The 27,058-nt window shown below is 46.0% G+C and overlaps 1 protein-coding gene across 6 annotated transcripts in view; it reads left to right on the top strand.

Moving 5' to 3' along the window:
• Window positions 1–27,058, top strand: part of FAM13C (family with sequence similarity 13 member C) — a 122,927-nt gene that overhangs the window by 16,549 nt on the left and 79,320 nt on the right. For all 6 annotated transcript variants that reach the window (XM_060241090.1, XM_060241089.1, XM_060241088.1 and 3 more), the window contains exons 2-3: window positions 2,254–2,310; window positions 6,171–6,351. In XM_060241090.1, coding sequence (XP_060097073.1) covers window positions 2,254–2,310; window positions 6,171–6,351 — 238 coding nt within the window. The remainder of the gene's footprint in view (window positions 1–2,253; window positions 2,311–6,170; window positions 6,352–27,058) is intronic.

Genomic DNA, 27,058 nt, shown 5'->3' with positions numbered 1-27,058 from the left:
ATGGGAGAGTCGTCAGGGATGCTATTTAGAGAGGGCCGTATCTCTCCCCCCCCCCCACCTCCGCAGACCACATGTGTTTATTCCTCAGGAATACCTGGTTCTCTGACTAGCTCTGAATGGCTACCGATACATGTCTGTGTGCTTGGTTTGGGTAAATCCATTTGCTTTAAAAATGTTGCCTTGTTTGTCCTGTATCGCTGACAGCACTGTTGATAATATAGCGCAAAATGGTGCTTCAGAAAGTGCATCTCTCCCATAGTGAGCTCTGGAGGTCCCAGTCAGAGAAATGTGAGATTTCCCTCCTTTTGCGCTGGGTGAGCAAATGGAACTAGCAAACGGAACTAGCTCCGATTGCTTGGGCATGATCTCCTTTTACTAGTTGTAATAAATGAATTTGCTCATTGCTGGCACTTAATTTTTTTTATTTTTGTAGCAGGAACTCCTTTGCATATTAGGCCACACTCCTGTGATGTAGCCAATCCTCCAAGAGCTTACAGGGCTCTTATTACAGGGCCTACTGTAAACTCTTGGAGGACTGGCTAGATCAGGGGTGTGTGGCCTAATATGCAAAGGAGCTCCTGCTACAAAAAAAAGAAAGCCCTGGGCAACCCTATCCAGCAGGAGGAGTGGGGATTCAAATCCGGTTTTCCAGATTAGAGTCTGCTGCTCTTAACCACTACACCATGCTGGCCGGTGGTGACTTCAGAGGTCTGCAATGTAACAGTGCCTTCAGACTCTACAAGATTTTTGAGTGTGGGAAAATGGCTGCCTTGGGGACATTTATAGATTAGCTGCTGTAGGGTACTGGGCCAATCACAGAATGTTGGAAGGTGCCAATCTAAGCATCTTCCTACGATGACAGCAGCTGTTTCCGGATGGGTGCTTTCTGATAACACCCAGGAAATGCCCCTTGGCCCCTTATGAAGCACCTCCCATTCTGCTGAGGCACTGACATCCAGAGCAGGCTCTTGGTTTCGGGGAAAAGGTACTTTGTTTGTGGAGTGCCAGAAAACCTATTGATGGGGGCAGGGGAGGAATTCTAGCATGAGCGTCTTTGCATATTAGGCCACACCCTCCTGATGTAATCAATCCTCCAAGAGCTTACAGGGTCGACTGTAAGCTCTTGGAGGATTGGCTACATCAGGGGTGTGTGGCCTAATATGCAAAGGAGCTCCTGCTAGAAGTCCACCCCTGGACGGGGGACATGTTGGCAATCACTGTGTTACATTAATATTTATGGTGATACCTGGAGGACCTGCCCCTAGGATTGCCAAGTCCTCCCAGCATGTGGGGAATCCCCCAGTTTCCAGTGCTCCCCCCCTGGTGCTGGCCAGTGGAAGTTATCACCCCAAATGTGACGTGCCTATGTCACCCAGAAGTTACATAGGCACGTTGATGATGTCAGGGGAGCGTTCTGGGTTTTGGGCAAAACTCTATGGTGGAATTAGCTTCAAACCATGGAGTTTTGCAACCAAACCAGAGCATCGCCACCAGCATCACCAACATGCCGACATCGCTTCTGGGTGATGTAGGCACAGCATGTTTCTTTCTTCCCCTCTCCTGGAGCATCCTGGGAAATCCCCTGCTGGCTTGTCATTTCGGCCTGCCGACCCTACCTCCCCCAGTGGGGATCTTACTGGGAGTGTGGGGTGGGTGGAGATCTGCAGATGTTGGATGACTGGAAGTGGAATGGAGCTGGGATGATGGCCAATATCCTGCTTCCCTGGATAATTAGCTGCAGGGGTGGAATTCTAGCACGAGCTCTTTTGCATATTAGGCCACACACCCCTGATGTAGCCAATCCTCCAAGAGCTTACAGAAAAGAGCCTTGTAAGCTCCTGGGGAATTGGCTGCATCAGGGGTGTGTGGCCTAATATGCAAAGGAGCTCTTGCTAGAATTTAACCCCTGATTAGCTGACATAATTCATTTCACAGCACCGAGCTACTACGGCTCAGAGCTGAAGCAACCTCTTCCCGGTTGAGCCCTCTAAAGAGGCATAAGATCCGAAGCTGGTGAACCTCCCCCACTGCCTTTCCTTGAGAAAGAACAGTACTAGCAAACAGGAAGATCCTTTGTTGAACCAAGGGGAAATGTGACTTTGTGTGGGCTTCATTTAGTTGCTTGTGAGGAAAGAACTTCTGTATTTTGTCAGACAAATGCTTGTGAGTTCTGAAGGAGCGTTCTACCTGCTTGAAGGAAGGGGGTATCCTGACTCGCAGAAAGTCAATAATGATTTTATATCCATTTTCAAGGTGTGACGAGGAGACAGAATGTGTTCATGAAGACCAAACAGCCAGTTCCACCCAAAGGTATCTTGTTATTGTATTTTTTAAGAACAAAATCCTCTATTTCCATTCCTCTTACAGAGAACCTTATAAGAACAGCAAACTCAGAAAGTGTAAACTTACTGCAAGTTATTAGTACTGAGATAACTACTTACTAAAGGCTATCAAGTGACTTCTTAGCTAAGCAGAGATTTGATCCAGTTTCCAGAGTCCTGAACCTTTTCATTCTGTGGGCACTTTTGGAATTCTGAAACAGGGTGATGGGCTGACTTATCAGGTTGTCAACCTTCAGGAAGGGCTGGAGATCTCGTAGAATTACAACTGATCTCTAGACTATATAAATCACTTATTTATTATATAAATAATAAATTGATAAATAATAAATAAAATGAAAGGATTGATCCATTTCTCCTGGAGAAAATGGCTGCTTTGGCAGGTGGATTGCTTAGCATTATCCACTCTCCTAGGCTCCACAGTTAAATATCTAGGTATTTTCAGACCTGGGGTTAGCAACTCAAGATGGCTGTCACAAGAGGTGGAGCCAGCTACAAAATGGCAGCCGCAAGAGGCAGAGCCAGTCACCAAATGTCAGGGAGTGAGGTTATACATAACCTTAAGAGAAACTTTTCAACAGATTTTCAATAGCCAGTCAGAAACCCTGCTGGGCAAAAGCCCCAGCTGGCCTTGCCTACTTTCTAAAAATACTTGATGACCACCCAGAAAGCTGTCTTCAGATGCCCTGGCACCCGCAGGAATAATGTTGGAGACCTAGACTGCACAGAGCCAGTTTGGTTAAGTGTACGGACTCTTATCTGGGAGAACTGGGTTTGATTCCCCACTCCTCCACTTGAACCTGCTGGAATGGTCTTGGGTCAGCCATAGCTCTCATAGGTGTTATCCTTGAAAGGGCAGCTTCTGGGAGAGCCCTTTCAGCCCCACCTACCTCACATGATGTCTGTTGTGGGAGAGGAAGATAAAGGAGATTGTGAGCCAGTCTGAGACTGATTCAGAGAGAAGGGCAGGGTATAAATCCAATATCATCACCATCACCACATCACCATTATCACCTTCTTCATCTTCTTCTGTTCTAGATTCTAGTAATTTACACTCTCCTGACAAATGCTGTTTTTTTTTTAATTCTATCAAAACCAAAATAGGAAAAAGTTTGAAGGTTCCTGTAGAACTGAGGGATTTTGACTGAAGCTAAAAGTTTTAATAGGACTGCTGACATTTCCCAGTTGAGTTTTGTATATCCCTAGAGGGGAAATGCCACCGATTGATGGCTACTATTTTTGGACTAATTAGATAATATGAGGGAAAAAGAGGAGAATAGTTACCGCCAATATTTTCCACAGGAGTAGAATAAGATGCAGTCATTCTAGTAGTATTTATGAATGCTTGGTGAGTTTGTTAGGTTCACACTTCATTACAGGGAGTTCTTGAGGGACTGTTTTAGGTTTCCTTTGTAATGGTCTTGGGGCTACCTGGCAGAGGTTCATGGGTATGGTTAAGAAGGACTCTAGACAGGTTAGTGCCCAGATGGTGAATGCTTATGAGCCTCGTTTATAAGTGAGAGATTGGGATATATGTACTCTATGGCAACCTGTGTCATTTGTGGCCCAAGAATCAAACACAAGCTGTCAGCAATAGATTGTGCTTGCTAGAAGTTTTATGGCTCCCTGTTCTTTGCAGTCCCAGATGTGCATCAAAACCAGGAGACCTCTCAAACTATTGGTACATGGCTGATGGGTTGTGTTTGGGTGCAAACTTGGACTTCATCCACTCATGTTATTGGATGCTGCACTGACATTCTGCTATTGCAGTCACTTTCAACTGCATTTTCCTGTGTGGACACACCAGTCCAGTTGTGAACGATTGCTATAGTGTGGATGCAACCCTAATGTCCACAATGATTTAAGGGGTCCAGCTAGGGTGTCCAGGGCCCCTAGCCCATCCGGTGGGGATATTTGGGGGCTGTTCTGGGGGTAGATGGGGATGTCATGCCATGTCTGTGATGTGATGATGTCACCCAGAAGTGACGTCAGGGACATCACACAGGGACACTGGTTTTTGGGCTGACTCTATGTTTTAAGCCCACTTTAAATGTAGAGTTTGCCCAAAAACCAGAGTGTCCCTCCGTGTGACGTCCCTGACACAATGATGACACTTCCAGGTGATGTCATTGCATCGGGACGCCCCTGTATAGGGGAAGGCTTTCCCTATTGGCCAGCTGGTCTGTGGTGGAGAGGAGCCCCTGAAATCGGGACAATCCCCTGCTGGGACTTGGAGGCTGGCAACCCTACATCCGGCTTTGATGTCATTCATTTAGTAATTCAAACTTGTAAGCATTTCTAGCCTTTGATATCTAGCTTTGATGTCATTCTTTTAGTAATTCAAACTTGTAAGCAGTAAGAGAGCCAGTTTGGTGTAATGGTTAAGTGTGAGGACTCTAATCTGGGAGAACTGGGTTTGATTCCCCACTCCTCCACTTGCACCTGCTGAAATGGCATTGGGTCAGCCATAGGTCTGGCAGAGGTTGTCCTTGAAAGGGGAGCTTCTGTGAGAGCCCTCTCAGTCCCACCCATCTCACAGGGTGTCTGTTGTGGAGGAGGAAGGTAAAGGAGATTGTGAGTTGCTCTGAGACTCTGAAATTCAGAGTGGAGGGTGGGATATAAATCCAATATCATCATCTTCTTCTTCATCTTCCTTGGAATATTCCTTAATTATTTTTTTAAAAATAATTTTAGATTCATTAAACCAGGGATCCCTAATCTTTTTAGCCTGCAGGCATCCCAGGGGTCCTCAACCTTTTTGGGGCTCTAGGCTCCTTTGGAATTCTGATACAATATGGTGGGTGCAGTCACAAAATTTAACCATAGAGTTTGCCCCAAAACCAGAGCATCCCCTATGTGACATCCCTGACATGATGTAACTTCCAGGTGATGTCATTGTGTCGGGATGTTCCTGTATAGGGGAGGGGGTCCTCACTGGCCAACTGTTCAGTAGAAGAAGAAGAAGAAGATATTGGATTTATATCCCGCCCTCCACTCCGAAGAGTCTCAGAGCGGCTCACAATCTCCTTTATCTTCCTCCCCCACAACAGACACCCTGTGAGGTGGGTGGGGCTGCGAGAGGGCTCTCACAGCAGCTGTTTTTTCAAGGACAACCTCTGCCAGAGCTATGGCTGACCCAAGGCCATTCCAGCAGATGCAAGTGGAGGAGTGGGGAATCAAACCCGGTTCTCCCAGATAAGAGTCCGCACACTTAACCACTACACCAAACTGGCTCTCAGTAGTGGAAAGGAGCCCCTAAAACCAAGGGATTCCCCCCGGGATTGGAGGGCCTAGGTCTGGCTTTGATGTCATTCTTTTAGTAATTCAAACTCGTAAACACTTCTAGCCTGGAATATCCCTTAATTTATTATTATTTTTTTTAAGATACATTAAACCAGGGGTCCCCAACCTTTTTGAGTCTATAGGCACCTTCGGAATCCTGATACAATATGGCGGGTGCAGCCATAAAATGGCTTCCGCAGCTTACCTTCAGTCACGTGGCGAAGGTCTGTGTGCTACTGTGGCAACCGCTGCCAAAGCAATGCTTTTCAAAGTCTTCAAAGCCAATCAGATTCTCAGTGGCCAATAAGAAGCCTTACTGGGCAAAAGCCCCACCTGGTGCCACCCACTTTCTAAAGACAGTTGGTGCGTGCTGGGAAAGGTGCCATGGCGGGCCGTGACCCACACGGGTACCACGTTGGGGACCCCTGCGTTAAGCTTAACTAAACCATGAGAAGAGCAGGATGTCTGGAAACATCATGTGGTTGCTCATGCTTCTGCTGGCTTGAATTCTGCGCAGTGCCTTAAAAATGTGCTTTTATTTTCTTCTAGAGATGAAAACAAGGAAAACTACCCAGACACAGCTGTAGTCTTAGAGGAAAACCAGGCAGTGTTCCAGGATACCCAGACGCCCTGTGATGGCACTTTAAGGGTTGGAATGGGGAACTTAAAATCCAGAAAGCCCACATCCATTCCAAAAACAGAAAATGGGAAAAACCGTGAAGAAAGTCAGGTAATAAAAGCAACAAAAACTCTCACCTCTTTGCTCTGGAATTGTATGATGTAGGTCAATAAAAGAAGCTCCATTGACATGCAGATGAGTAGCATTTTTGATCATTTTGGCTGTTCACTTTCAGTTGTGATTAAAACGGTGTACTTACATGCAGGGCTCTTTTTGTAGCAGGAACTTCTTCGCATATTAGGCAGGGGTGGAATTCTAGCAGGAGCTCCTTTGCATATTAGGCCACACACCCCTGATATAGCCAATCCTCCAAGAGCTTACAAGGCTCTTTTTTGTAAGCTCTTGGAGGATTGGCTACATCAGGGGTGTGTGGCCTAATATGCAAAGGAGCTCCTGCTAGAATTCCACCACACACCCCTGATACAGCCAGTCCTCCAAGAGCTTACAGGGGTCTTATTACAGGGCCTACTGTAAGCTCCAGGAGGATTGGCTACATCAGGGGTGTGTGGCCCAATATGCAAAGGAGTTCCTGCTCCAAAAAACCCCTTGCTTACGTGTTGAGGTCCTCAGGTGTGGGCCAGCTGAAACCATAGGCCTTCCAGGAACTTGGCTGGCTGTTTGAGCCACTAGATCTCTGTGTAAAGCCACTGTCTTCAAGCCCAGATATATTCAGAGGCTCTCTACCCTTCTCCACTGGGATTGGTTGCTGCCCTTCCCGTTTGCAGCCTTTGTGCATTGGAGCATGTTCTTCCTTTGACCAGTCCTGTTTTGCTTCCTGCCCTGCCAAGCCTTTTCCTAGTTCCCCGGCCCAGTCGGTACCACAGTCTGCTTCTGTATCCACACCTGCCTAGGCTGGTACTGGCTGCAGCTTGGCAGTCAAACTTAACATTTTGCCTCATTTCTTAAAGCCGATCCACCACATGAGGTTTGGAGATTCCCTCTTCAGCGCTCCTGATTCAGCTTGGGACTGTAGAAAAGGGTCCAGTAGCGCCTTAAAGAAGAGCCCCGTGGCGCAGAGTGGTAAAGCTGCAGCAGTGCAGTCCAAGCTCCCTGCTCATGACCTGAGTTCGATCCCAGCGGAAGTTGGGCTTAGGTAGCGGGCTCAAGGTTAACTCAGCCTTCCACCCTTCCGAGGTCGGTAAAATGAGTACCCAGCTTGCTGGGGGGAAAGTGTAGATGACTGGGGAAGGCAGTGGCAAACCACCCCTATAAAAAAAGTCTGCCCTGAAAACGTTGTGATGCGACGTCACCCCAGAGTCGGAAATGACTGGTGCTTGCACAGGGGACTACCTTTACCTTTCTAGCACCTTATAGACTAACAAAATTGGTTGCAGGGTAGGCCCTTTCATGAGTCACTGCTCACTTCTCCAGATGACTCACCAGGATACCCATTTTGTAGAGCCGATCAACCACATGAGGTTTGCAAATTCCCTCTTTGGCATTCTGGATGCAGACTGTAGAAAAGAGCCCAGGAGCACCTTAAAGAATAACTAAATTGGTGGCAGGGTAGGCGCTTCTGTGAGTCACTGCTCACTTCTCCAGATGTCTGTAAGCCGCCCTGAGCCTGCCTCGGCGGGGAGGGCGGGATATAAATAAAAATTATTATTATTATTATTATAACTCTTGAGAGCTCCTACCCCACCACCAGTTTTGTTAGTCTACTGGATTCTTTCTCTTTTCTGCTGCTACAGACAGACTGACACGGCTGTCCATCTAGATTGGGACTGTGGTTTGTGAGGAAAAGGGCATGTAAGCCATCTGATTGAAAGCCCTTTTAATAACCATTAGGAGTAGGACCATTAGTCATTTGTGAATCGGCCCTTATTTAGCGCCTCTTTTTTGCCAGCTCAAGTGAGAAAGGCCCTGATCCCGTAGAGATCTGGATCTTTCTGAGTGCTGTATGCAGGGCTTTTTTTTGGAGCAGGAACTCCTTTGCATATTAGGCCACACCCTCCTGATGTAGCCAATCCTTCAAGAGCATATTAGGCCACACCCTTCTGATGTAGCCAATCCTTCAAGAGTAGGCCCTGTAAGAAGAGCCCTGTAAGCTGTTGGAGGCTTGGCTACATTAGGGGACTGTAGCCTAATATGCAAAGGAGTTCCTGCTACAAAAAAAGCCCTGGGTGTATGGATAGTGGCTAACATCTTAGACTGTGTGTGGGGTGACATAGATAGGATTTGACTTAAGGGAGAGGGATTCCATGAAGGTTGCTTGCTGGATCAGCCTATAGATGTGAAATGCTCTGGGCTTTTGTGAACAATGCAAAAGTCTCCATGATTGTGCTTTGTTGCTCGATGGCTTGGGCTGCCATTCTGATATTTTTTATGGAGCCAGCCAGCTTAGGAACTATATGCAGAAATATGGGGAGAAACCATGTTGGCTGAAGCCCCTAATCTTATGGAGTTGGTGGCAGTGGTTCTATGGTGGCTGTAATAAGCTGAGCTGGAATTATGGGGGTGGGACTTTTCTGTCCGTTTTGTTGCCTGGGGTGTTAGGGTCAAGCTAGGTGCAATGGTGTCTTCTTGGCTGGCACACAGGCACTGTTGTCATTTTAAAGTCATTTAAAAATGCCATGAGAGCCTGGTTCTGAATGGGCCTGCAATGTGATGCTCTTGTTTCCTCGTTGACTTTTTGAGTGCCGAAACAGCTCTGTGTGTCTCTGTGTGGCGTTTGACACTTCTTAAGGCTCAGTGGGAAACAAGCACCTTGGTCTGTTGTTTAATGGCTTTAAAATGGCGGTGATGTCCTTCTGCCAGCCATGAGGTTGCCGTCACATCTGGCTTGGCCCCTGGTCAGTTGACATGAGAGCAGACTTTTAGAAGCCATTTTGATACCACCTGTTCAGAGGGGTGCTGTGTTGCTGCTTAGATGAACAAAGTTGTGTATCTGCCTTAGGCAGGAGACCTTCATACATAGCCCTTAAAACAATCTGTTAACAACTGCCGATTGCCATCTTGACAGAAAACAACTGGCTCTCTCTCTGGCATGACCTTGACTACAGAGGGTCTTCTCTGTGTGGTGGATAGGGCTGCCTAGCTCCTGTTGGGGGTGGGCGATCCCCTGGCTTGGGGGGGCCCTACCCACCAGCATGGAGCAGGCCGTTGGGGGAAGCCCTGCCTCCAAAGGGCCCTGTTGTCGTGCAACATGCCGGGTGCGATGACATCACCCAGAAGTGACATCATCGGACCAGGGATGCTCTAGGATTCACGGTAAATCTATGGTACCATAGAGGGTTTTTTAACTACAGGTCCTAGAGTGTCTCCAGTGTGACATGCCTGGTATGATGACATCACTTCCAGGTATGTCATTGTGCAGTGTGCGCAAAGTGCGCATGAGAGAATCCCCTGCCTCAGCGATGGAGGGACTTGGCAACCTAGTGGTGGATGATACTTTGCTAAGTGGAAACATCTTCATGAAATGAACTGTGGAGAAGGCCCCAGTCCCTGTGCTAAAGCGGAATCCAGAATTTCTGATCAGAGTGAGAAGGGAGATGATAGCACAACCTGTCTTGAATGCATGCTTGGTCTTTTTCTGTTGAGCCATCATCAGTTCTCTCCAACACTTTCCGTAGTTCCCTCACTGTCTGCCAGAATCTTCCTTTAACCATAAAGCGTAGGGTCTCAGAGGCTTCATGCCAGCAATTTGCTCTTGGGTTATGGATTGTGCTGGGCCTTTGCTATCTTTTCGCATCTGGCAGCAGTTCTTTTTTGTATTGCCAACTTGCTCGGTTGATGCTAAATGAATAATTAAATATATTAATGCAGAGAAGGCACTCCTTTTTAAATACTCCTAGTCTGTATCCCATGGCGTCCCAGTTCAGGATTTTGAGAAATGTATTTATCGATGCTTTACAATATGCATATATTTGGTGTTCTTTCTGTCGCTGCAGCAGGCAAAGTCATTCCAGTTTAATCTCCTCTCTGTCTGATAATAGGATGGGAATGGTGTCATATTAATGAGGATATAGTTTGGGTTTTCCGGTCATACAACATCATTAACTGAATTGCTGCATTTAGGATTTCTGTTTTAACTCTGAAAGGCTGAACAACTGTTTCAGTGCTACGGTCTTTGCATTAATGCAGTTCAACAACTCAAATGGGTTTTAAATGATTTTGGCAGCTGTTCATTTTTTTTGAGAGGGGGGAAGAGAAGGCATGGGGTGTTGCTTTGCAGGTTCAGTGGCGGGCTGATTTCTTGGCTCTGCCTACAAGTATTAATGTTCCATTGACTTGTTTGGTCTCTCACACCCAGGGCTTTTTTTGTAGCAGGAACTCCTTTGCATATTAGGCCACGCATCCCTGATGTAGCCAATCCTCCAAGAGTTTACAGGGCTCTTCTTACAGGGCCTACTGTAATCTCTTTGATGATTGGCTACATTGGGATGTGTGGCCTAATATGCAAAGGAATTCCTGCTACAAAAAAGGCCCAGCTCACACCACTCAAGAGTCCCATGCTGAGATGGGCGTCCCTTGGTCAAGGAAGTTCTACTTCCTCTCCAAGTGTTACATGATAAGACAACGTGAAGAAGACAGGAAAAATGGAAACAAATTGAGGTGTCAAACATGTCTGGTTTGCTTTTTTTTTGTGTTGGACTGATGTTCAGAAATTTCACATTGTACAGGCCTTTTTGTACATGTTTGAATGCTACCTCTTTTTTTTTTTAAATCCCTGCACATAGAAAGCTTGTCACATCAAGGAGACGCCTACTAGGAGGTTTTTGTTTGACCTGTTCATTTGCCATAGGCGAGGAACTTTACGTTTTTGCAATCTTGGGCTGTATCAACTGAAGTATAGTGTCCAGATCACGTGAAGTGATGGTTTCACTGTACTCTGCTCTGGTAAGACCTCACCGGGAGTATTGTGTTCAGTTTTGGGCACCACATTTTAAGAAGGATATAGACAAGCTGGAACGGGTCCAGAGGAGGGCGATGAAGATGGTGAGGGATCTGGAGACCAAGTCCTATGACGAAAGGTTGAAGGAGCTGGGAATGTTTAGCCTGGAGAGGAGGCGGCTGAGAGGTGATATGATCACCCTCTTCAAATACTTGAAGGGCTGTCAGAGAGGATGGTGTGCAATTGTTTTCTGTGGCCCCGGAAGGTAGGACCAGAACCAATGGGTTGAAATTAAATCAGAAGAGTTTCTGGCTCAACATTCGGAAGAACTTCCTGACCGTTAGAGCGATTCCTCAATGGAACAGACTTCCTTGGGAGGTGGCTGGCTCTCCTTCCTTGGAGGTTTCTAAACAGAGGCTAGATGGCCATCTGACAGCAATGAAGATCCTGTAAATTTAGGGTGAGGTATTTGTGAGTTTCCTGTATTGTGCAGGGGGTTGGACTAGATGAACCTGGAAGTCCCTTCCAACTTTATGATTTTATGTTCACTTAACCTCACCACAGTCATGATATGCAGTTTATAGCCACAATCTAGCTCTTCCAGTTTCAGATGGGAAGCTGCCATTTTCAGAACAGCAGCCAGGGCAGGCCCTGCCACTAGGCAAATTAGGTGATTGCCTAGGGCGCCAGCCTTCTGAGGGCATAGAATTGGGCACCCCCCATGTGACTCAGTGACATTATCAGTAAGAGCCCCGTGGCGCAGAGTGGTAAAGCTGCAGTATTGCTGTCCAAGCTCTGCTCACGACCTAAGTTCAATCCCGGCAGAAGCTGGGTTCAGGTAGCCGGCTCAAGGTTGACTCAGCCTTCCATCCTTCTGAGGCCGGTAAAACGAGTACCCAGCTTGCTGGGGGGAAAGTGTAGATGACTGGGGAAGGCAAAGGCAAACCACCCCGTAAAAAAGTCTGCCGGGAAAACGTTGTGATACGATGTCAACCCAGAATCGGAAATGACTGGTGCTTGCACAGGGGACTACCTTTTTACCTTTATCGTGTGACTCAGTGACATTCTCAGTGCAAGGGGGGAGGCTACAGAAGTTAGCCTTGGCTAGGGTGCCAGGCGGTCTACGGCCAGCTCTGACAGCAGCACAACGTGGAAAAGTTATTTTTATATGCATCTCTTTATGGCAGGGGTCCCTAAGGTTTAAGACCAAGAAGTGGTAATGCTTTAAGCATGCTTTATTTTAAGGGTTTTAAAAAAAATCCTTGTGTTTGTCTGTGTCCTTTATAAGGTTTATGTCTTTGCTACCTGGTATTACATTGTATGACACACATGGCCCAGCCCAGCAAGGTCTTATTTGTCAGATCTGTCCCTCCTAACAATTGCGTTCGATACCCCTGCTTTAGATATTATGCGTTTGGAGTAGATGGATCTAGAATGGGGTGTTTTTTGTGCACGCACACATGTGTTTTAGAATGTTAATTCAAAGCAACATGATTTTGTATTAGTAAAAAAAAAGGTAAAGGAAAGGTTCCCTGTGCAAGCACTAGTCGTTTTTGACTCTGGGGTGACGTTGCTTTCACAATGTTTTCCCGGCAGACTTTTTACGGGGTGGTTTGCCATTGCCTTCCCCAGTCGTCTACACTTTCCCCCCAGCAAGCTGAGTACTCATTTTAACGACCTCAGAAGGATGGGAGGCTGAGTCAACCTCGAGCTGGCTACCTGAACCCAGCTTCCTGCCGGGATTGAACTCAGTTCGTGAGCAGAGTTTAGGACTGCAGTACTGCAGCTTTACGACTCTGCGCCACGGGGCAGTATATTTGGAAAGGACAGTGGCTTGAACGTTCCAGATATCTTGGTGGTGATTTATGGTAGAACCTGGAAGTAGAGCAAGATGAAGCTGAAGATGAAAATGGCGGACATTTTAAAGCTTCTTCCCTTCCACCCCACCTCCATCTTGGGAAAGGCGGAAATAATTGAAATACACACGCACTCTCCATATCCAAACAAGAGGCTATTTTAAGAACGTAAAATGCATTATGCATAACCTGGTGAGCACAGCAAATTGTTCTATTAGCTATATTTATTAAATGTGATGGTATACTTGCCTTTTTAAAATTTCAAGCAATAGTTATATAGTCAGTGTTAGAGATGAAATGGCAGATTGCTGTGTCCTCAAGGTGCTTTCTCTCCTCCCTCCCTCCCTCCCCCACCCCCCGCTTTGATGCTTTCTTTTCCCAACCCTTTTCAAAATTATTTTCCCAGTTAGGAAAAAACTGTGGTATATTTAATATAACTAGAATTCATTTGAATGAAAAAATACACAAACCCTCTGATGAAGGGAGAAGTCGGCAGGACATCCACTTTTACCCAGTCAGCCCATGACTCTGGGCAGGGGTCGTTTTGTAGAAAAATAGGTGGTGGAGCTCATCCAGGGATTGTTATTCAGCTGCACCTACTATTCAATGGACAAGGTAGGGAGGGAGGGGGAGCCCTCAGAAAAGTTCAGGAGTTGTGCTCCTGTGAGCACCTGCTGAATCCGAAGCCTGACTCTGGGGATGCCCAGTAACTGACTTAAATGAAAAACCCCAGTCTTTTGGTTCCCCTGAAAAGGTATATCTCCTTGAAAAATTTGAATTTTCAGTGTCACCAACAAAGGGTCCAAGAACGGCCTAGTTAACATACAGGACTTCTTAGAAAAATTAAAACTGTTAAAAGATGAGGCTGTTTGAGACCGAGTTACACCAACAGAAGTCTAATATCGTAGTTTTTCCTAGTTGGGAAAGCTAGAAAGAAAAGAGAGAGAGAGCTGAAAATAGAAATAATCAAAACTGAGGGTTGCCATGGTCTCCAGTGGGGGGGATAGGGGGGTAGGGTTGCCAACTCCAGGTTGGGAAACCCCTGGAGATTTGGGGATGGAACCTGCGGAGGTCAGGGACCTCATTGGGGGACAATACCACAGAGCCCGCCCCCCAAAGCATCTATTCCCTCCAGGGGAACTGATCTCTGTAGACTGCAGATGAGCTGTAATTCCAGGGGATTTCTAGGCCCCAGCTGGAGGCTGTCGGGAAAACAATAAACTGTGTACAAGAAATAAATATATTTCAAAGTTTTATAAACTCTGTGTCAATTTCTTAAACACTTTAGAGATACCAAATCACACAGAAAAAACAGTTTCTTTCATGGGGGAGAGTTCCACTACAGAGAAGAAGCAGTCCTTTTGTACATACAGTCCCATTCACAACAAGTCTTTACACTTTACAGAGCGTTTGGAACAGTGTAAAGACTCGTGAACGGGCCTGTATGTACAAAAAGACTGCTTCTGCTCTGTAGTGGAACCCTACAGGTATAACATAAAAGGTATATTCAGGTATAACATGAAAGAAACTGTTTTTTTACTGTGTGATTTGGTATCTCTAAAGTGTTTTAGAAATTGACAGAGTCTATAAAAGTTTGGAATATATTTATTTCTCGTACGCATTTTATTGTTTTCCCTACTGTTCTTTACTGTGTTGCCACTTGCTTTTCCCCTCTGGAGGCTGGCATAAGATAGTTTTTATTATTTGGATGTGGAAACAGCTCCCTCCCACCCTCCTGGGTATGCTTAGTGTTACTCAGGAACAAGCAGCTTGAAGCCATTTGGAAAATATGTATTTACATATTTACAAATATGCATTTGGAAGCATGTATTTACAACTGAGAGTGGACAATTAGGTTTTTTATGCAAGGTGAAAGTGTTTTGAAAGAGTTTTTAGTTTTCATGGTGTACACACAATTCCACTGTCGCCTCCCCAGATGACGAATTGTTTTACTTTGCTGTCAGTTATGTGCTGTCAAGATGCTTCTGACTTGTGGGTACCCTGTGAATGAATGACCTTCAGAACATCCTGTCATGAACACCCTCACTCAGTTTTTGCAAGCTAAGGGCTGTGGCTTCCTCGATGGAATCAATCAATTATGCATGGGATAGAGAAGGTAGAGAAAGAAGTCCTTTTTCCCTTTCTTACAATACGAGAACTCATGGACCTTCAATGAAATTGCTGAGCAGTCAGGTTAGAAAGGATAAAAGGAAGCACTTCTACACCCAAAGGGTGATTAACACATGGGATTCGCTGCCACAGGAGGTGGTGGCGGCTACAAGCATAGACAGCTTCAAGAGGGGATTGGATAAACATATGGAGCAAGGTCCAGCAGTGGCTATTAGCCCCAGCTTATCGTTGGAACTCTCTGTCTGGGGCTGTGATGCTCTGTATTCTTGATGCTTTGGATGGGGGGGGGGGCACAGTGGGAGGGCTTCTAGTGTCCTGGCCCCACTGGTGGACCTCCTGATGGCACTTGGGTTTATTTAGCCACTGTGTGACACAGAGTGTTGGACTGGATGGGCCATTGACCTGATCCAACATGGCTTCTCTTATGTTCTTATGTGACACAGAGTGTTGGACTGGATGGGCTATTGACCTGATCCAACATGGCTTCTCTTATGTTCTTATGTGACACAGAGTGTTGGACTGGATGGGCCATTGACCTTATCCAACATGGCTTCTCTTATGTTCTTATGTGACACAGAGTGTTGGACTGGATGGGCCATTGACCTGATCCAACATGGCTTCTCTTATGTTCTTATGTGTGACACAGAGTGTTGGACTGGATGGGCCATTGACCTGATCCAACATGGCTTCTCTTATGTTCTTATGTTCTCATGCTGGGTCTTCCTCTTTGCATGCCGCCTTCAACGTTTTGTATCATTATTGTCTTTTTCCATTGAGTCCTGTCTTCTCATGAAGTATCCAAAGTCCGATAGCCTCAATTTAGTCATTTTAGCTTCTAGGGAGAATTCAGGCTTGATTTGCTCAGTTACTAGACTTTCCACCTTCCCATGCATAAATTGGGTGATCCTAAGCTTGGCGTTGTCTTAGTTGCTAGCTGTACGTCAGCCAAATGGCCCCTCTGGTGTGGCCTATGCGGTCCGTCATCTCTGCTTGGTCCTGGTCATCAAACTGTACTGTAACTTTATCTCTTGTAACAGCTGTAGTTGGGTTTTTGCGTCACATGAACTTTTCCATCCTCTGTCTATTTGTTCTTTCTGATTAAAATCAGAGTACTGTTGATGCTTAAGTATTTACTGTCTTTCATTACAAAAGGGCAGAGGGATAGACTGATGTTTTTTTGAAAACCTGCATTTCCTGGAACACCTGCGGCTGCCTTCCTCACCTCTCGCCTCACGGTGAGATAAGAGCTATGTACACAAGAGGGCAGGTCTGCCAGGCTGCCTAATGGTGGGCTTTTGAAATGTGAGGACCTGGCATCGGTTGGAGATTGAGCTATTTCAGCTCAGGTGAGACCCTAGTTCTATAAAAAATAATCTGACTAAAGAGAAGACTTTAATTAGATTTTCCAGGCTCTGTGGCCATTGTCTTGGCATAGTAGTACCTGATGTTTCGCCGGCAGCTGTGACCGGCATCCTCAGAGGTATAACACAGAAAGAGTTATCACACAAGACTCTATCTTTCTGTGTTATACCTCTGAGAATGCTACTCACAGCTGCTGGTGAAATGTCAGATACTATTATGCCAAGACCACGACCATACAACATGGAAAATCTACAACAACTAATGAACTCCGGCTGTGAAAGGCTTTGACAACATAAAGAGAAGACAGTCTGCTTGTTCTCTTGTTCCAGGTCAGAGTGGGTAAAAAGAAGATGGCGGTGGTCATTTATTAAGCTCTCTAAAGTTACTGTGAAAACGAAAGGAGCAGGGCTGGATGAGCCCACAGCTTATTGGAATATCTCTGAGTCCAGTATGTTGTTGTTGTATTCCCTGAACTCTTTGGAAACTGAACATGGTTGTTGGGTTGGATCTCATGAAACTGTTCTGCTAATGCCGGTGCCTTCCTCCAGTGTGGTCCGTTTTCTCTGACATGTAGGGTTCTTATTTTGGAGAGGAGTGTCACCACCAGTGGGACGGATCAGTGGGATGCAGCCTTTAGTGTGTGTGGGAACACACCATTTTGTGACCTTGCTCAGAACCAGCTCAAAAGATCTGTTGTAGGAATTGCCTTCATTGACAGTTGCAGTCTGTCCACACGTGTTGCTGTGCTGATGGAGTTTCCGTTTTTAGTGGCAGTGTTATGAATTGGCCCCTGTCAATAACGTTCATTCTAGTACCTCTGCCTACAAAGAGGGTTCTCTTCTGGATATGTTACTTGATGGTTAGAATTGAGGTTTTGGAAACCAGATTGTTTTGCCCGCTTATTTCTTCTGTTGCTCATGTTTCATATGAATAATCATGAGTATGGATTATGAAATGATTCACTCTTAGATCCTTAATTGGCACGGAGATGTACTTCTAAAATGGCATTAAGCTCACTGGTTTAAAAAGTAGAGCAAACAGATTTTTTTTTTTCCTAAAGAGGGGACAATTTTATCACCAGGATGAAGTGTAAAGAAAATAAATGGCAGATGATTCAAAGCTCTTGCGCCTAAGAATTTCTCTTTGAAATAATGTCTTTTGTTCCAAGTCAGATTTTGGGAGGAGGAGAAAGATAGCAAAACATTCTGAACTTTCTAAAACCTCACATTAAAGTTGTGTTTTTAACCACCTAGGAGTCACAAAATTGAGGAAATTGCAATCTGATGTTATAACCTCCCTCATCTTAAGGCTTATTGTAAAAGGTTGTTTGGTTTTTTTTGCATTTTTTGCATTTTTGATGTTTATAATGAGATTTTTTTTTTACTGAATTAGAAATTCTATTTGACTTTTTATAGGTTTTATGAAGGGTTGTGCTTTTTCCCTTCAGCTTCAAGAGGGGATTGGATAAACAAATGGAGCAAAGGTCCATCAGTGGATGTTAGCCATAGGGTATTGATGGAACTCTTTGTCTGGGGCAGTGATGCTCTTGGTGCTCGGGGGACGCAGTGGGAGGGCTTCTGGTGTCCTGGCCCCACTGATGGACCTCCTGATGGCACCTGTCAGGAGTCCACTGACAGTTTGAAAGGCTACTACAAAAATTAAAAGACTATCCCCAGGGCTTTTTTTGTAGACAGAACCTAGCAGGAACTCATTTGCATATTAGACCATGCCCCCGACATCATCATTGTTTTGTGCAGGGCTTTTTGTGCAGAAAACCCCCCAGCAGGAACTCATTTGCATATTAGGCCACACCCCCTGACCAGCCGGAACTGCATTCCTGTGCTTTCCTGCTAAAAAAAAAAAAAGCCCTGACTATCCCAATAACATCTGCCCATGTGGAGCATTGGTATTATTACTCGCTGTGACTCCTGTTGACCACCTATCCAGCTGTTAAGTTTATTGAGTAAATATTTTGCCATCTTTGGAATTGTTTTATTGCTTTTATTGTTCTTAACCGCTGTTGTAATACCTGGTTTTTAATGCTTTAAAGTCTGATGTTACCCACCTTGAGCCCATAAATTCAACTAACTAACTAAATAAATTTACTTAGACATAATGAACAAGAGCAAGAGTCCATTTGCAGCTTAAAGGCTAATGAAGATGTGTGGCAGGTCAGGAGCTTTTGTAAGTCACTGCCCACTTCTTCCTGCCCTGCCATATATTGTCGTCAGTCTTTAAGGTGTGGCTGGACTCTTGCCCTTTTCTGCTGCTATGCTGACAACCTGTCTTGCTCTCCTCTGGCGTAAGCATCCACGAGGCAGTGCTCAACTCATCAAAAGCGTGAGGGACTCCTCCCTCTGGCAGAAGTGTTTATATGCAGCAGCATATAATATTGTGCTGAGGAGGTGCCCCGGCAAGCACCTCGAAGCAGCTGGCCAAAGACAATCCGTTCTTCTTTGTCTGGCCGTAGCATGGAAAATGGATCTTCTGCAACCAGCTCTTTTTAGTCACTTTATTGCAAGGGTGTCAAAATCATTTGTTATGAGGGACGGAACTGACATAAACGAGACCTTGCCGGGCTGGGCTGAGTTGGGCCAGACCATGTGTGTACCTATTTAAGATTAGCTAGCAGAGATATAAACTTTTAAAAGGACACAGACAAACAAGACTATAGATTTTTTTAAAAGAAAACTTTAAAACATGCTTAAAACATTAGCACTCGTTGGTCGTAAAGGTGCTTTCTTTGCATTTCTCCCATGGGATCCAGGGAACTGGGCAAAGGAAGCTCTGGCTCTTTCTCTCCCTCCCCAGGGGACTAGAAGGGGGAGGAGCCTCAGCCAATGGAGAAAATTGAGGTTTTGTTCTGTAGCTCCTGTATGATTGAGCAAGCCTTGTAAAGCAAGCTGAGAGGCAGAAGAGGCAGTTGCTTAAGGTTCTGATAGAAGCCCTCCGGGGACCTGCTTTGGCCCCCGGGCCACATGTTTGACATCCTTGCTTTATGGTCTCCTGTCCTGGGCTCCCAGCTGTGTATGACTGATTCTGCCAAAGGGATGAGGAGAACATAACATATCTGATGAAGTGAACCCTGTTTTGCAAAATTGCATGCTGGAATAAAGTTTTAAAGCTCCTGTTTTATTGATCGAGCACATTTGGGAGTGTTCACCTGTGCATTCTTTAGATCCAAACATAAGGGGAAACTTGCAAGGCGGTGGCTTTGGTGTTTTGTACCATAAGGGGCTGGAGCATATTTATGAAATGTTCTAATAAATGTTTCATGCGGATTGCTGTCGCTTGTTTACATATGCACGGTTCCAGCTCTGTGAATCAAACCTTTTGGACCGCCGTCTGCTGTAAGCTTAAAGCACATAACAGGATATGTACTGGACTTCCAACCTCTTACCGTGCACCTGGGATGCAGAGGCGATGGAGCTGCTCTTTGTCCTTCGGAAATAGCTGATCTGATTTATGTCATTTATTGCCTGAGCAGCAGGCGATCAGAGCTGGAAAAGCACCGAACGTAATATTGTGTCTGAGTGGCTGTATGCTCTTAAGTAACCACGAGTACAGCTAAACTCTGGCAGTGAGCATGAGTTAAGTTTGGAAGGTGGCTATTTTTCTTTCTTTCTGTAGGACGAGTGCCAGCAAAGTGAGTCCTTAGAAAACGCACAATCTAATTGCATTCATTCAAATATGCGTGAGTGTTGTGTGTGTGAGGACTTAAGTGAAGACTTATATGGGTGTTCCTGCCTGGCTCGTTGGAGCCATTAGAATGGAGCTTGAGGACTGGGAACAATGGGCTGCTCCAATCACGGGCCCCCGGCTGGTTTGAATGACCCAATAACGTGCTTGCGTGGGAACCCTGAGTTGTATATAGTTGGCCTCTTTGACCCATTTCTTCAGTCTTTGAGTGCAGCCCTATACTGTGCTATACCTAATAAAGAGCTATGATCACTACCACCTCCCCTCTTCATTGCATTGAACCCACAATATTATAATGAGAGTGCTAAAATTGAACAAAGTTGCTACATTGACTGCTTACGGACGGGCAGTTTGGGGTGCATGGGAGGTGGCCCAAATCAGCCAGGCTCAAAAAGAAGTGTTTTAAACTGTCCACACGCTTCAGTGCAAGGCGTCCCCATCCCACCCGCGGGCCGCCTTGGCACGCTTATACGGCTGTAGCGTGCCATTACCTTGGTGCAGTTTGGGTTTCTTTTTCCCCATACATTTTAGGGGTCATGCGCATATACGCTTATGCATTCTGGGCAATTTTTTTTAAAAAATACCGGTGAGTGCCTAGAGCAGATTGGTGGGTTCACAACACCAATCCACCTCTTTGTGTGCTTCTGCGTCCAGATGCCAAAGTGGTTACTGGCATGCGGCTCAGAAGTTGGCTACCACTTCTAAAGTGGTAGCTTTTTGAACCGCTCTGAGGATGTCGGAGGATGGGGTGAGTACGGGACGGGGGCGAGCAGCAGATGTGTGCGTTTGGCCGAGTTTTTCTAGTTCAGGGGTGTCAAACATGCAGCCTGGGGCCTGAATCAGGCCCCTGGAGGGCTCCTATCAAGCCCCCGAGCAACTGGCTGTCATCTGCTTCATTCTCCCTCTCAATCGCACAGTAGAGCTACTGAGCCAAGTCTCTCTTCCTTCTATTGGCTGAGGCTCCTCCCCCGTTCCTGGGGAAGGAAGGAACGAGCCAGAGCTTCCTTTGATTCCTCCACTTGCAGCTGCTGGAATGGCCTTAGGTTAGCCATAGCTCTCACAGGAGTTGTCCTTGAAAGGGCAGCTGCTGTGAGAGCCCTCTCAGCCCCACCCACCTCACAGGGTGTCTGTTTTTGGGGGAGAAGATATAGGAGATTGTAAGCCGCTCTGAGTCTCTGATTCAGAGAGAAGGGCGGGGTATAAATCTGCAATTCTTCTTCTTGCTTCTTTCTGTATCACAGCTCATTTTGCCAGGCTTGCTCAATTGCACAGGAGTTACAGAGCAAAACTTCTATTTTCTCCATTGGCTGAGCATCCTCCCTTGGGGTGGAGGGCAAAGCTTGCTTTTCCAGGCTCTCTCAATGGCACAATAGAGCTACTGAGTCAAGTCTCTCTTCTTTCTATTGGCTGTGGCTCCTCCCCATCATGGTCCCCTGGGGAAGGAAGGAAAGAGCCAGAGCTTCCTTTGCCCCATTCCCTGAATCCCATGGGAGAAATACAAAGAAAGAACCTTTAAGACCAATGAGTGCTAACGTTTTTAAGTTTTTTTTTAAAAAAATTGTGTTTTTCTGTGTCCTTTATAAAGTTTATATCTCTGCTATTTAATCTTAAATAGGTGCACACATGGCCTGACCTGACATGGTCCGGCCCGACAAGGTCTCCTTTATATCAGATTCGGCCCTCATAACAAATGAGTTTGACACCCCTATTGTAGTTGATTTCTAAGGTGTCTCTGGGTCACCTTAAACTGCCCATCTGTAAGCAGCCCATTGGGTATCTAATTTTGCTTTACAGAGAGCACTGGCATAGGGAAGGGAAGATGATTAGTGTTTGTTGCGTAATTGTTATATGTTACCTCCCCCCCCCCCCCGATCTGTTTCTTAAGCAAAAATTTCATTTTATGTTAAAAGAAACCCCACCTATGCGCAAAGCAGCTGTGTGGAAAAACATCTGACTGCGGAGACAAGTGCTGGTGATAACACGGCTGCATATTTCAGGGTGGATCGACTTAGGAGACTAATGAGTTTTGTCACAATATCATTACAGCGGCTAGTGGTCTGTAAGATGAAAAGTAGAATCTGTCCATGCAGAGAGGACAGTAATTTGAGCACGGTGTTTCTTGGGAATGCGTATATCTGTAGCAGTGGCACATTTTTTTGAGGCTGTAATCCTCTATGTGAGTGCACGTGAGATTTTACCAGGGCTTTTTTTGTAGCAGGAGCTTCTTTGTATATTAGTCCCCACACCCCTGATGTAGCCAATTCTCCTAGAGCTTACAAGGCTCTTAGTACAGGGTCTACTGTAAGCTGCAGGAGGATTGGCTACATCAGGAGGGTGTGGCCTAATATGCAAAGGAGTTCCTGCTACAACAGAAGCCCTGGATTTAACTAAGAAACCCCCAGTTTCAATGAGCCATGGTAGAGCAATACTGAGACCTTTCCCTTTTCCTTGTACTTTTTTATGCACTTCATTTAGACCCCCCCCCTTTTCATTTAGACCCCCAGAGCAGCTTACATCATTCTCCTCTCCTCCATTTCATCCTTACAACAACCCAGCGAGGTAGATTAGGCTGAGAGTGTGTGACTGGTCCAAGGCCGCTTGCTGAGGTTCCATGGCAAGAGGAAGGATTCAAACCCAGATCCTAGTCTACCACTGTAACTCAGTGGTCCCCAAGGGTACTATGGTGACCATCAAAACCTCCCTGGTGCCCCCCCCAAGTGTTTTTAGAACGTGGGCAGGGCCTGATGGGGCAGTTGGCCAATGGAGATTGGATTGGCTATGCAGATGTCTAAAAATGTTGCTTTGGCAGCAGCTGCCCACCATAACAAAAGAATCTTTTTCGCTATACTTCCCTGGCTTTTTGCAGTAGTCACCACTGAAGGTGCTATGCAAGTACTCCTTCCTAGAATGGTATGGTGGATTTTGTTGTGGTAGAGAAGTTAGACAGGGATGGGCTAGTTGGATAAGCCAGTCAGTAGCCTCTTGTGGCCTTCTCACATGGGACTGTGTTATACCAAGAACTCTTCCATTTGATTCAGATGTGATGCACAGTGATGATTTAAACAATGGCTAGTTTGTGAAACTGGGGTTTATTGTTCAAGCTCATCAACTTCCATGAATCCCCTGTATGTTCAGGCACATCAGCTTCCATGCATCCCAGCTGTCTTTCATGCATCCCCTGTATGGAACTCCTGGCTGATCTGGAATCTGCACATTAACCAAATGATCTCGTGGCTTAATCACAATTGATTAAGACTTTCAACTCAACGAGTAAAAACATCCCTTATTGGTCAGGAGAGAAGCCAGTGCTGGCCTCTCTGTTTCAAGGGCATGGCATTTGGCTTCACAGATGAATTGGGAATTTTTTCTGTGCAAAGATTTTGAGAATTCTGTAGATACGACACGAGATCATTCGTTCTGAATGCGGTCAGGGGCTTAGATCCAGCACAGATTTTGTGCTGCAGCTCTTACGCAAGCAGAAACACATGTAAAAGAGCCACAGTACCCGTTTGGGCTAAGTCAAACTTAAAAAGGTAAAGGTAGTCCCCTGTGCAAGTACCAGTCATTTCCGACTCTGGGGTGATGTCGCATCACGACGTTTCCCAGCAGACTTTTTACGGGGTGGTTTGCCGTTGCCTTCCCCAGTCATCTACACTCCCCCGCCCCCCAGCAAGCTGGGTACTTATTTTCTGTATAAGAGGACCATATAAGGACTGCGCTCAAATGCTGCCCTGTTAATTGTTATTTGCAGCCTTCCATCCATCCTCGGAAGGATGGAAGGCTGAGTCAACCTTGATCCGGCTACCTGAACCCAGCTTCTGCTGGGATCCAACTCAAGTCATGAGTAAAGAGTTTGACTGCAGTACCACAGCTTTACCACTCTGCGCCACGGGGCTCCTTAAGTCAAAACTTACAGCATCCCACTTACATTTCCACAAGATTTCGTACAACCAGTTTCTGTGCACTATACTATATAGGGAGGTGTTGGGGAACCTTCCAAAGGGAAGCTCCCAACCCCCAGTCCTCACCCTTCCTCTCAACTTTGGGAAGAACTTCAAAGCTTCCTTACTGTGCAACTGCTTTGCGTTGTGCTATTGTTTTTTGGGGGCGGCTTTCCGATAATTCCAATTTTTCTGCAGTTCCAGTTCTTATTTCACATTTTATTCATTTATTCCGACTTTCTGAACAGCAGCCCTTGTGTGATGGCACGCTAGCACAGCTGAGCTTTCACCCATCGATGCCAGCGAAATAAGAAAGTTTATGGCAGAAGTGGTCAGGGATCCTGCAAATAACGAAATCTGTCTGATTTCTAAACATTTATTATAGTTGAGGAGGTTAAAGAAATAAAAATGACATTGATTAGTTCCAGAAAGGGTGGCTGCGTTGGCTTTGTGACAGCAGAAAGAACAAACTCCTTACGTGGCAACACCTCAGACACTTAAATATATATCCCCGTTGGGCTAGTTTACAGATAAAGATATAAGTAAAACTTGTTGGTGAAACTAACCACACACTGTATTCTAAAAAGACTCACCGTGCCCATTTGTTGAAGTGGAAGAGTCTTGTGGGCGGGGCTTTTTTTGAGTAGGAACACACAGGAACACAGTTCCAGCTGGCATGGTGTGTGGGGGGGTATGGCCTAATATGCAAATGAGTTTCTGCTGGGCTTTTCCGCTGCTTGCGAGTGTCTTAAAGGCCACTATGTTTCTGGTAGTGTGGAATTCTGTGCCGTTGCTCCTGTGCGGGGGTTTTATCCAAGGAGGATAAACAGAAAGCCCCCAGAATTCAAGGGAAATGTCTGCTTTTATGTGCTGCTCATTCCAAATGTGACTCGTGACATTCCCAAGGTTTTTCTCTTTAGTTAGAGAAAAAGTAGACCAATGTTTCCCCAATTTAAAACAGGCTCTTGGGAGTAGCTATGGGTGGGAGAATGTCCATGTCCCTGCTAAGGGGAGGGAGAGTGGAGTTTAGCTACTCTTCCAAAGTACTATTGGGGCAACTTGTTGCCGTGTGACCCCTGACTCCTTAGAGGACTTTGCCTCCCTTTCCCGGATGAGGTGTGCTCTAGTTTTACAATACAAGTTGGTAGGGAAAGTGGGTATGTGTTTAGGGCCGTGGAGCAGTTCCAGACAGTGTGCCTGCTGTTTTGTGGAGATGTGATGCGAGGGGGGTGGGTGGGAAGGGGTTGATGACAGTGGCAACAGCAAGCAGAGTAGCATTTTGGTGTGTGGACTCTTTTCTCATCTGTGCTTCCACTGTTCTGAGGGCATGTATTTGGGCCCTCATGGAAAAACAAGCTTAGGAGTATTTGTCATTGTGAATGGATGGGTCCCACAGCACCGGCTCATACTGAGGGTCTCTCAGCAACTGCTTTTTAAAGGCCCCTAAACACTCAAGACGTTTTAGTCAGCATCATGTATAGCACAGCAATCGATCTACAACGTTGGCAGCCTACAAAATGTCTGGACCCTGCGGCAGATGAGTGAGAGTTTCTAGGTCTTTGAGGCCTGCTCCACACACAGCAGACTGAGGTGATAGAACCTTAAAATGGTAGGATGACTCCTACAGATTCTGATGGTGTAGGGAGAGTCGCATGTTTAATACCCCTCCCATGTAAAAACCCACTGCAAATAACAATTAACAGGGCAGCATTTGAGCGCAGTCCTTATATGGTCCTCTTATACAGAGAATAATTAAGGGAGGGGATTGGTTGGAAAAAAAGTAATCCCTCTGCTGCAGTGTGAAGTGAGGCCATCTGTCCTTTTACCGCAGCCCAGTGTTGCCACATTACCACCTTGTGGGTGCTTATGTGTGACCAGGACCTGAGTCAGTGGAAAGGGCTCCCAGAAGACAGACGATTGGAACATGGTATAGATGTGGCATCGTTTTGGAAATGCAGTACATGCTGTATTAACTATCATGCTCACGACCTTTCCTGAGGTTTAGTCAGTCATAAGGTGCCTACTCGTGGCCTAGCAGAGTTAATTGCCTACCCATGGCTCTCCTGGCCCAGTGGTGGTGAGAGGGCAGCAGGGCCTAGTGGATGCCAGTGAAAAGGGCTTGGCTGTGTCTTGGGCATGGACACTGCCTGCCTGATGAACATGAACATATGAAGCTGCCTTATACTGAATCAGACCTCTGGTCCATCAAAGTCGGTATTGTCTTCTCAGACTGGCAGCGGCTCTCCAGGTCTCAAGCTGAGGCTTTTTCACACCTATTTGCCTGGACCCTTTTTTGGAGATGCCAGGGATTGAACCTGGGACCTTCTGCTTCCCAAGCAGATGCTCTACCACTGAGCCACCGTCCCTCCCCTAAACATAAGAGAAGCCATGTTGGATCAGGGCAATGACCCACCCAGTCCAACACTCTCACATAGTAGACAAAAAAACCCAGTGCCATCAGGAGGTCTACCAGTGGGGTCAGGACATTAGAAGCCCTCCCACTGTTGCCCTCCCAAACACCAAAAATACAGAGCATCACTTGCCCCATGCTGTTGGTCAGGGCTTTTTTTTTGTAGCAACAACTCCTTTGCATATTAGGCCACACACCCCTGATGTAGCCAATCCTCCTGGAGCTTACGGTAGGCCTTGTACTATGTGCCCTGTAAGCTCTTGGAGGATTGGCTACATCAGGGGTGTGTGGCCTCATATGCAAAGGAGTTCTTGCTACAAAAAAAGCCCTGCTGTTGTCCCCTCATTGCTGTGCATTTGGTTAACTGGTGACCCTTCTGGATGCCAGTTAATAAAGTTTCCCCTGTATTGTCTTACTCAAAATTTGCTGCAGTGACCATTTGGAGGCAGTGAGGAATGACAATAGTTTCAGTATTACTTTAATGAGTTGTATTGCAGGTTGCCAAAAATTGGGATAGTGCTCTGCG

This window comes from Heteronotia binoei, chromosome 6 (assembly GCF_032191835.1).
Source record: "Heteronotia binoei isolate CCM8104 ecotype False Entrance Well chromosome 6, APGP_CSIRO_Hbin_v1, whole genome shotgun sequence".
NCBI lineage: Eukaryota > Metazoa > Chordata > Lepidosauria > Squamata > Gekkonidae > Heteronotia > Heteronotia binoei.
The sequence above is the reverse complement of the archived record's forward strand: the minus strand, read 5'-3'. Positions and strand labels throughout refer to the sequence as shown.